Here is an 11,407-nt window from a genome sequence, read left to right as displayed (position 1 = left end):
GGTTAAGTAGTGGATAGAACACTTTCTGGTTTTAGTTGTCCCATTCTCATAAATAACCATGTGTGCTTCAATATCTAGTTGCTTACTGTTTGGGGTTTTAGGTATGATGGCTCTATAAGCACTTTGTGACCACAGCAGTCTTTATAAAATACATATAATAACCCGAACATTGGTTGATTTACCATTAGTCTGGTTTCTGTTACCATAATTTTGTGTGGGTCTTTATGTCATCTGGGTCTTTATGTCATCTACAGCAAGCAACTAGATATTGTCATCTACAGCTATGTCAGCAAGCAACTAGATTATGTCATCTACAGCTTCTTTTCAGGAGACACTGCCTATTAGCGGCTTGCCCTTCAGATGATTCCAATCAGACTTATCATTCCTTTTCATAATTTAGAGATGTGGGGTTATTTTAAATACACACAGGGGGGACTGGTCATTAGGGGCAGGTGGGGCACAGCCCCACCTATTGTCAAGAGAAAGAACTGCAACAACATTATATATTTTTATTTCTTGAAGATTACTTCCTATAATTTATCTATGAATATTGCATATGTAACATTTGTGTTAGGATTTTATTAATTGTTCATTGGTCCCTGCTCACAATGCAATGTACATCGTCCGTGTGAAAATATTAATAAGCATGCTCAGAATGTTAGTATGATCAATGTACACTCACCTAAAGGATTATTAGGAACACCATACTAATACTGTGTTTGACCCCCTTTTGCCTTCAGAACTGCCTTAATTCTAAGTGGCATTGATTCAACAAGGTGCTGAAAGCATTCTTTAGAAATGTTGGCCCATTTTGATAGGATAGCATCTTGCAGTTGATGGAGATTTGTGGGATGCACATCCAGGGCACGAAGCTCCTGTTCCACCACATCCCAAATATACTCTATTGGGTTGAGATCTGGTGACTGTGGGGGCCATTTCAGTACAGGGAACTCATTGTCATGTTCAAGAAACCAATTTGAAATGATTCAAGCTTTGTGACATGGTGAATTATCCTGCTGGAAGTAGCCATCAGAGGATGGGTACATGGTGGTCATAAAGGGATGGACATGGTCAGAAACAATGCTCAGGTAGGCCGTGGCATTTAAATGATCCCCAATTGACACTAAGGGGCCTAAAGTGTGCCAAGAAAACATCCCCCACACCATTACACCACCACCACCAGCCTGCACAGTGGTAATAAGACATGATGGATCCATGTTCTCATTCTGTTTACGCCAAATTCTGACTCTACTATCTGAATGTCTCAACAGAAATCGAGACTCATCAGACCAGCCAACATTCTTCCAGTCTTCAACTGTCCAATTTTGGTGAGCTTGTGCAAATTGTAGCCTCTTTTTCCTATTTGTAGTGAAGATGAGTGGTACCTGGTGGGGTCTTCTGCTGTTGTAGCCCATCCGCCTCAAGGTTGTGCGTGTTGTGGCTTCACAAATGCTTTGCTGCATACCTCGGTTGTAACGAGTGGTTATTTCAGTCAAAGATGCTCTTCTATCAGCTTAAATCAGTCAGTCCATTCTCCTCTGACCTCTAGCATCAACAAGGCATTTTCGCCCACAGGACTGCCACATACTGGATGTTTTTCCCTTTTCACACCATTCTTTGTAAACCCTAGAAATGGTTGTGCGTGAAAATCCCAGTAACTGAGCAGATTGTGAAATACTCAGACCGCCTAAGTGGGACAAACAAATACAGCATTCTTCATCATCTGAAATGTAGGTATATAATTAATGTAAGCAAAGCCATGGTTAATTCTTATTGAAACCCAGCTAGCATGAGCAGGGCCGGCTCCATTATACAGAATTTTCAATCACCCAGTGAAAACTACATCAAGACGGCTGGGTTAAGCAGGCTTAAATACTGAGAACTAAGATGTATAAATGGGAAACAACTCAGTAAGGGCTGCAAAACATACAATCACAAGTACAATGTATTTTTATAAAAAAGGGTATATGTTATACATTTTTGTGTAGTATAGGATTATTTACATGCAAAAACAGGTATGGAAACAAAGAATTCTCAAAATCAACATGCAATAGAAAATGCTGAAAAATGACAGGTGTGGTTTTGAGTAATTATAAGGCAATTGGCTGTAATATGTTTGTGAGGCTCAACATTCTTGCAACCGGCTGAAAAAATAAAAAGTATTTTTTTTCTTTGAAAACAAAAATGACTGTCATTATACTCAACAATACCTATTTTATATAAGCAATATCTAAGTTGGCTGATTTTTACATTGTAACTGTCACCCTGGACTGTTGCATTTTGCATAGAGATCCATTGCCGCCACAATGTACAATGCTATATCTTACTGGTCGGCTTGTATCATTACAGGGCCCCCAGTCATGTGGAAATGGATCACTTTGACTTTCTAAGGGGTCAATCCTGGGTGTTCACAGTGGGTGATTTCCTTTATATCAACACAGCGGATCCTGAGGGATGCAAGCTCAGCCAATTCACCCATGACTGCATGAACATACCACTCCAACTCAATCAACAAATATGCTAATGACATCACAGTGATGTCATGAGCCCTGGTGGACTGGTGCCAGTTAAACAAGTTCTCCTTAAACAATGGTGTCACTGTAGAGAGTGAAAAGCTTGTATCCTCTGGCACACATATTCAGCACAATAACACACTTTCAGTCCATGCTGCTGTCCCATTACATTTTATTGAAGTGTGTGATAGAGAGATATACATATATCTCACAAAAGTGAGTACACCCCTCACAGTTTTGCAAATATTTGATTATCTTTTCATGTGACAACACTGAAGAAATGACACTTTGCTACAATGTAAAGTAGTGAGTGTACAGCTTGTATAACAGTGTAAGTTTGCTGTCCCCTCAAAATAATTCAACACACAGCCATTAATCTCTAAACTGCTGGCAAAAAAAGTGAGTACACCCTTAAGTGAAAATGTCCAAATTGGGCCCAAAGTGTCAATATTTTGTGTGGCCACCATTATTTTCCAGCACTGTCTTAACCCTCTTAGGCATGGAGTTCACCAGAGCTTCACAGGTTGCCACTGGAGTCCTCATCCACTCCTCCATGATGCCATCACAGAGCTGGTGGATGTTAGAGACCTTGCGCTCCTCCACCTTCCGTTTGAGGATGCCCCACAGATGTTCAATTGGGTTTAGGTAAGGAGACATGCTTGACCAGTCCATCACCTTTACCCTCAGCTTCTTTAGCAAGGCAGTGGTCGTCTTGGAGGTGTTTGGGGATGTTATAATGTTGGAATACTGCCCTGCGGCCCAGTCTCCAAAGGGAAGGGATCATGCTCTGCTTCAGTATGTCACAGTACATGTTAGCATTCATGGTTTCCTCAATGAACTGTAGCTCCCCAGTGCCGGCAGCACTCATGCAGCTCCAGACCATGACACTCCCACCACCATGCTTGACTGTAGGCAAGACACACTTTTTTTCAGATCCTCAGAGAGTTCTTTGCCATGAGGTGCCATGTTGAACTTCCAGTGACCAGTATGAGGGAGTGTGAGAGCGATGACACCAAATTTAACACACCTGTTTCCCATTCACACCTGAGACCTTGTAACACTAACGAGACACATGACACTGGGGAGGGAAAATGGCTAATTGGGCCCAATTTGGACATTTTCACTTAGGGGTGTACTCACTTTTGTTGCCAGCGGTTTAGACATTAATGGCTGTGTGTTGAGTTATTTTGAGGGAACAGCAAATTTACACTGTTACACAAGCTGTACACTCACTACTTTACATTGTAGCAAAGTGTCATTTCTTCAGTGTTGAAGAAAAGATATAATCAGATATTTGCAAAAATGTGAGGGGTGTACTCACTTTTGTGAGATACTGTATATATACACATATATATGGACTGACAAAGTCCATGCAGACTAATTTTTTATACTTTCACCTGTTTAAATTGTACTTGTACATACTTACTCTTGTTTTAGATTTTATTGTTTTTTGCTGACTGCATTCCTTATGACCTGATAGTCAAGCAATATCCAAACCATCCCATCTGCTACCAATAAAACATTTAAACTTGAATATACGTGTCACTGCCTGTGGGGAAATTTGAGACAGATCATCATGTTGTATAGTAACATGTTTCAATGTGTTGTTTTGAATTCTCTACCAAGGGGTTCCGGCTTCTTGTCTGAGCCCAGGGTAGCAGTCTGACCGGAGGAACCTAGGAAAGGAATCTCTCTCCATCAGTTTGTACATATGGATCACTGCCTCGTCAAAGCAGCATGGACAAGGAGCTTTCATGGCCCTTCTGATCTTCTTTCAGATGTGATGGTCAATGTTGACATAGACTGAAAATGAATGTTATGAAACACTTAGGTTGAGTGATATTTCACCTAAAGTAGCCAATTCACTGATTCTCATATATTGTATTTCCAAGTCAGGAAGTTTGAATGCTTGTCAAAAGATGTATTATAGTTATTTGTGCCAATTGGTTTGCTATCTCTATTTAGAAATATTCTCCCATATCAATAATGTACAGGCAAAAGCTGAATGTACCCTGTAAATCTCTATATGTGCACATCAAATGTAAATTTCTCTAAATGAATGTATAGGATCTACTCTTACCGTTCATATCCATTCCTCTCTTATGCTCATTTCTTACCGTTTCGTACTTCAATGTAAGTTGACTTTAACTAGATTTCATTTATTTTGTCCCTATATGTTACTAACCTCTAGCGGGTCTGCGAGAATGAATAAAGGCAATTCTGATTGACCTCTGAGCCTGTGGATGGAGGAAATCCTGGAAGATTTTTGTTGCCTTCCAGGACCGCTCGGCCGTTGAGGGGGTTTTTCTGTATTCTTGGCATGCTAGCCAGAACTCAATATTCTCCTCACTGAATTCAGACTGCAGGAACACTCTAAAGGCTGCAAAACACCCTTCAGGGATTAGAGTGCTAAAATCAGAATGGGGTTCTTATGAAACTACGGCATTAAAAATGTAGGCTTCTCTAGACAACCATAGAGCAGTTGTTCTTACTTTTGTCCTTCAACAAGCTCTAAAGAGTTGGCTGAATTATGGTACTGCCCTCTTTGCAACTTAAAACAATTAAAAAAAACTTGGATTAGAAGAAATTTGGTGAGAATTGTAAGGTATGTAATGTTATTGTTTCTAAAAAGTCAAATACTTGATAGGAAAAGAGTCATAATTTATCTTTTGTACCTGAATGTTATGTCTTTTTCTGCATAGAAGGATACTGACCCTGTAGCAAAAATTAAGTATTATAAAATAAGATCTGATATATGAAAACATAACTATGTACATGAATCACTTTTAAAAGCAAGTTTTTCCATACAGATAATTGAGCTTACCCTCTTATGTTTCCTATTTTGCAGCATATCCTTAAATTCATAGACACGCATCTTTGAAAATAATAGTAATCTTCACATTGTATGGTCTTGCAAACATTCCAGGCCCATCTTGGGCAGATATTTAGTGTCAGAAGAGGTGTGGAGCGGTGCTGTTTGGTTGCAGGTTGATGCAGGCCCTGAGATACCTCAGTTATAAAAGACAAAGCCTAGACACATTTTCCAAATATGTAACATCTGTTACATATATAAAACGTTAATGCAACGTTATTATAGCAATTACAAACCCAACATATTTTTCCCACCAATAGGTTTATAATCAGCAATGTAAAAAAAGAATTCAGATAGAGTAAAGTACTATCTCAAGAAATGATATGCTGATTCAACAGCAAAATGTGCTGATAATTCCCACTGAAGAAATTGCATGTCAGGGAAGGGAAGTGGTCATGCTGTAAAACAGGAAGATGTTAAGAAGCAGTATCTGTTTACCCACCTTAATATGACTGTCAGTGTTTAATCACAGATACTCCTACACGTCTACTCTCAGAACCGCTGCACTGAAATGGTTCGTAATGCAGAGCGAATATATTTATTTGTTTCATAATCTAACTACTGGGGATTTCCTCACGTGTCTCATTTGGCATGCTTGACTGACAACTAGACACAAAGGTAGCAGAGACACTAGTCTTAATGTAGCAGAGAGGCTGTGACGTCAGTGAATATGACAATTAATTCAGTTTGTGTAGGTGGAAGAACAGACATCCAGAAGGAAATAGTTGATATACTTAAAATCGTACGCGAGCGCCTGGTGGCCGGGCCTTTCCTCATGGGGCCCGGCCGGGCTCAGCCCGAAGGAGGGACGTGGGGCCGCCTTCCCGTGGGCTCACCACCTGCGGGAGGGACCATAAGGGTCCGGTGCGGAGAGGATCGGGCAGCAGTCGAAGGCGGGGGCCTAGACAACCCGATCCCTGGACACGGAAACTAGCTCTAGGGACGTGGAACGTCACCTCGCTGGTGAGGAAGGAGCCTGAAATCGTGAGTGAGGTTGAGAGGTTCCAACTAGAGGTAGTCGGGATCACCTCTACGCACGGCTTGGGCTCTGGAACCACACTCCTTAAGAGAGGATGGACTCTTCACCACTCTGGAGTTGCCCATGGTGAGAGGCGGCGGGCTGGTGTGGGTTTGCTTATAGCTCCCCAGCTCTGCCGCCATGTGTTGGAGTTTACCCCGGTGAATGAGAGGGTTGTTTCCCTGCGCCTACGGGTCGGGGATAGGTCTCTCACTGTTGTTTGTGCCTACGGGCCGAACGGCAGTGCAGAGTACCCAACCTTCTTGGAGTCTCTGGGAGGGGTGCTGGAAAGTGCTCTGACTGGGGACTCTATCGTTCTACTGGGCAACGACAGTGACACCTGGAGGGGCGTGATTGGGAGGAACAGCCCCCCTGATCTGAACCCGAGCGGTGTTCAGTTATTGGACTTCTGTGCTAGTCACAGTTTGTCCATAACGAACACCATGTTCAAGCAGAAGGGTGTCCATCAGTGCACGTGGCACCAGGACACCCTAGGCCGTAGGTCGATGATCGGCTTTGTTGTCGTTTCATCTGACCTGCGGCCATATGTCTTGGACATTCGGGTGAAGAGCGGGGCGGAGCTGTCAACTGATCACCACCAGGTGGTGAGTTGGATCCGATGGCGGGGGAGGAACCTGGACAGAGAGATCTTTAACTTCCACCTCCGGCAGAGCTTCGACTGGATCCCGAGGGAGGCTGGAGATATTGAGTCAGAGTGGACCATGTTCTCCCCCGCCATTGTCGAAGCGGCCGCTCAGAGGTGTGGCCGTAAGGTCTCCGGTGCCTGTCGAGGCGGCAATCCCCAAACCTGGTGGTGGACACCGGAAGTAAGGGATGCCGTTAAGCTGAAGAAGGAGTCCTATCAGGCCTGGTTGCTTGTGGGACTCCTGAGGCAGCTGATGGGTACCGGCAGGCCAAGCAGACGGCAGCCCGGGTGGTTGTGGAGGCAAAAACTCGGGCCTGGGAGGAGTTCGGTGACGCCATGGAGAGATACTGGCAAACCGTCCGGCGCATCAGGAGAGGGAAACAGTGCCCTACCAACGCTGTTTACAGTAGAGGTGGGCAGCTGTTGACCTCAACCGGGGATGTTGTCAGGCGGTGGAAGGAGTACTTCAAGGATCTCCTCAATCCCGCCACCACGTCTTCCATTGAGGAAGCAGAGGATGAGGGCTCAGAGGTGGACTCGTCCATCACCCGGGCTGAAGTCACAGAGGTAGTCAAGAATCTCCATGGTGGCAAGGCACCGGGGTGGATGAGATCCACCCTGAGTACCTCTAGTCTCTGGATGTTGTGGGGCTGTCTTGGTTGACACGCCTGTGCAACATCGCATGGGGGTCGGGGACAGTGCCTCTGGGATAGCAGACCGGGGTGGTGGTCCCTCTTTTTAAGAAGGGGGACCGGAGGGTGTGTTCCAACTATAGGGGGATCACACTTCTCAGCCTCCTCGGGAAAGTCTATGCCAGGGTACTGGAGAGGAGAATACGGCTGATAGTAGAACCTCGGATTCAGGAGGAACAGTGTGGTTTTCGTCCGGGCCATGGAACACTGGACCAGCTCTATACCCTCTACGGGGTTTTGGAGGGTTCATGGGAGTTTGCCCAACCAATCCACATGTGTTTTGTGGATTTGGAGAAGATATTCGACTGTGTCCCTCGCAGCATCCTGTGGAGAGTGCTTCGGGAATATGGAGTCCTGGGTCCTTTGCTAAGGGCTGTCAGGTCCCTGTACGACCGAAGCAGGAGCTTGGTCCGCATTGCCGGCAGTAAGTCAGACTTGTTCCCAGTGCATGTTGGACTCCGGCAGGGCTGCCCTTTGTCGCCGGTTCTGTTCGTCATTTTTATGGACAGAATTTCTAGGCGCAGCCAGGGGCCGGAGGGTGTCAGGTTTGGGGACCACACAATTTCGTCTCTGCTCTTTGCGGATGATGTTGTCGTGTTGGCCCCTTCAAGCCAGGACCTTCAGCATGCACTGGGACGGTTTGCAGCCGAGTGTGAAGCGGTGGGGATGAGAATCAGTACCTCCAAATCCGAGGCCATGGTCCTCAGTCGGAAAAGGGTGGCTTGCCCACTTCAGGTTGGTGGAGAGTGCCTGCCTCAAGTGGAGGAGTTTAAGTATCTAGGGGTCTTGTTCACGAGTGAGGGAAGGATGGAACGGGAAATTGACAGACGGGTCGGTGCAGCTTCTGCAGTAATGTGGTCAATGTATCGGTCTGTCGTGGTGAAGAAACCGGTCAATCTACGTTCCTACTCTCACTTATGGTCATGAGCTTTGGGTCATGACCGAAAGGACAAGATCCCGGATACAGGCGGCTGAAATGAGCTTTCTTCGCAGTGTGGCTGGGCGATCCCTTAGAGATAGGGTGAGAAGCTCGGTCACCCGGGAGGAGCTCAGAGTAGAGCCACTGCTCCTCCACATCGAGAGGGGTCAGCTGTGGTGGCTTGGGCATCTGTTTCGGATGCCTCAGGAACGCCTTCCTGGGAAGCCGTTCCGGGCCCGTCCCACCGGGAGGAGACCCCGGGGAAGACCTAGGACACGCTGGATGGACTATGTCTCCCGGCTGGCCTGGGAACGCCTCGGTGTCCCCCCGGAAGAGCTGGAGGAAGTGTCTAGGGAGAGGGAAGTCTGGCCATCTCTGCTTAGACTACTGCCCCCGCGACCCGGCCCCGGATAAGCGGAAGAAAATGATGATGATGATGATGATACTTAAATAATGTGTGTCAGCATGCAGCACGGAGACAGGACACAGGCTCAGAGGTTTCTGCTGGCTATACTCTGCCCTTATTCAGAGTGGTTGCAGTTGGTGGGTGTCCCTTTGGTTGATGCCAGGCTATGTGGGTGGATTGATTTCCTGCATGTTGGGCCCTGTCCGGTGCCTCCCCTGGGTAGGGCCACAGTGTTCGCCGGACCCCCCCCATCTCAGTTCCAAGGTCTTACGCTGCTATACTTTTGTGCTGGTGGATTTGGTCAGTTCTCCTTCCCTACTAAGTTCTCCACCATAAATCGTTGTTGATATGAGGAATGCATTTTCCCAGTCTCCTCCTTTTTTAGGACATGAGGTCCTGGTCCACACCTGCAGAGTACCTGATTTGGGGGGCCCGCTGCTGTCCCTGTCCTTGTCCATCTGGTCATACTTCTGACCTAGTCTAAATTTAAATAGACTCTGGATTTAACCCACATGCATTTATTAATTATTCTAATTGGACTCATAATATCTCACCCGGCACAGCCAGAAGAGGACTGGTCACCCCTCTGTTGCTGGGTCTTCTCTAGGTTTCTTCCAAAAATTCTGCCTTCTTAGGGAGTTTTTCCTAGCCACTGAAATTCAACACTACTGTTGTTTGCTACTTGGGGTTTAAGGCCGGGTGTTTCTGTAAAAGCACTTTGTGACAACTGCTGTTGTAAAAAGGGCTTTTTAAATAAACTTGATTGATTGATGGTTTCATTAGCAAACATAATTTAAACCAAAGACTGACAAAAAACACAGCTGTAGATGTGAATAAATTACCAACAAGAAACAATAGGGTGGGAGAAAATTAAATAGGAGGCTAAACAAGGGGTTAACGAGGCACAGGTGCAAGCAATACACTAACGAGACTGAACATAGAAACAGGAAAACTAGAACTGAAACACTAAGAACATAGAACTGTGACATCTGGTATAGCACAGGCCATGACTGGCCGTTTACAATGTGACCTTTGGAGTTGACTTATGTTACTTGCGTCTTGTATCAATAATGTATTACTTGGGAAATTAATGGAGTAATAATTCATTACAAACATTTTTTTTTAACATTTAACAGGATTCTAGTGATTTGTGTGTACAGTGCCTTGAAACAGTTAATGCCCGAAGTTTAAAAAAAAAATATGAACAGACTGTCCTGCAGCATGTAGGCAACCCAATTTATTATCTAGTCAAGGCAACCCCACCAAATGTGTTAACTTGGTCTTACAAGATTTATCAAAATCAAGATTACTCAAACATACAATCTAGCAGTTGGAAGAATTTATTTGCCACAACATTCTTAGGCAGGAAACAAATAGGTCTAAACCAGAAAACATTTAAACATTTTAATTTAGCTATTCAGAACCACTAATAAAATATGAAATTATTCAAACAAACAAACAAACAAAAAAAATTGGAACGGTATATGTAATCGTCTGGGCAAACATTGACAATAGGAAAGGTATCATTGCTAACATTAGTAACATGTACGTTTAGTAGGTGAGCTATGGTAAAATTACAACCTAACTATTTCTATACTGCTTGATAAGCTGACAGGTGTGTTAGTGCGGTACTGGAACAAATGTAAGCACATAAGGTATATATCTATCTTTGAAAGGTGGGTGGGCTCATAGGCGCCGATACCGCCTATGAGCACCCACGGAAAATAGCGAGCACCCACGGAAAATAGCGAGCACCCACGAAAATACCGAGCACGAGCACCCACGTGTGCCAGACCACCAGTAGGCTACACTCATTTAAAATTAAACTTGCCGTTGCTGATATGTAAAGCGTCTGTCACACTGTGATTGGTTATGTCGATGTCAGTGACAGCGACATAACCAGTCGCCTGCTCCGGGTGCTCCCTATCCACCAATCACTGCGTTTCTCAGATGAAAAAATGCCACTATCAAAAACTCGTAGCAGAAATTAGGGAGAAACTCCCAGAAACTATATGTGTCATTTTTTTAATTGATATTTAGATAATAGTGCAAAACATTAATTTCCCACGAACTGATCGCGGTTAGGCCTACGTGTCAGTTAAACTTTTTATCTCCAATCCTGTATTTGTGATAAGTGGTACATTTTGAAAGATCTACTTTACGGCTTTATTAATAAGTAAATGAATAGGTCTGCGTAGTGCGTTTATATATGTATATATAGGTGTATATATAGGTATTTATAGGTGTGTATATATAGGTATTTATAGGTGTGTATATATAGGTATAGGTGTGTGTGTGTATATATATATATATATATATATATATATATATATATATAAAT

General features: G+C 44.3%; 1 protein-coding gene across 1 annotated transcript; it reads right to left on the bottom strand.

Annotated features, from left to right (window-relative positions):
* Positions 1-3,915: 3,915 nt before the first annotated feature.
* On the bottom strand, positions 3,916-6,962 carry LOC117594808 (regulator of G-protein signaling 8-like). Its single transcript, XM_034293852.1, has 4 exons — positions 6,940-6,962; positions 4,699-4,922; positions 4,525-4,535; positions 3,916-4,284 (listed from the first exon to the last, which is right to left on the bottom strand). Exons 1-4 carry the CDS (start codon positions 6,960-6,962, stop codon positions 4,132-4,134), a joined length of 411 nt encoding a protein of 136 aa, XP_034149743.1. The 3' UTR covers positions 3,916-4,131.
* Positions 6,963-11,407: the final 4,445 nt, after the last annotated feature.

The sequence above is a fragment of the Esox lucius genome, chromosome 8 (assembly GCF_011004845.1).
Source record: "Esox lucius isolate fEsoLuc1 chromosome 8, fEsoLuc1.pri, whole genome shotgun sequence".
In the NCBI taxonomy this organism is placed as follows: Eukaryota; Metazoa; Chordata; class Actinopteri; order Esociformes; family Esocidae; genus Esox; species Esox lucius.
The sequence above is the reverse complement of the archived record's forward strand: the minus strand, read 5'-3'. Positions and strand labels throughout refer to the sequence as shown.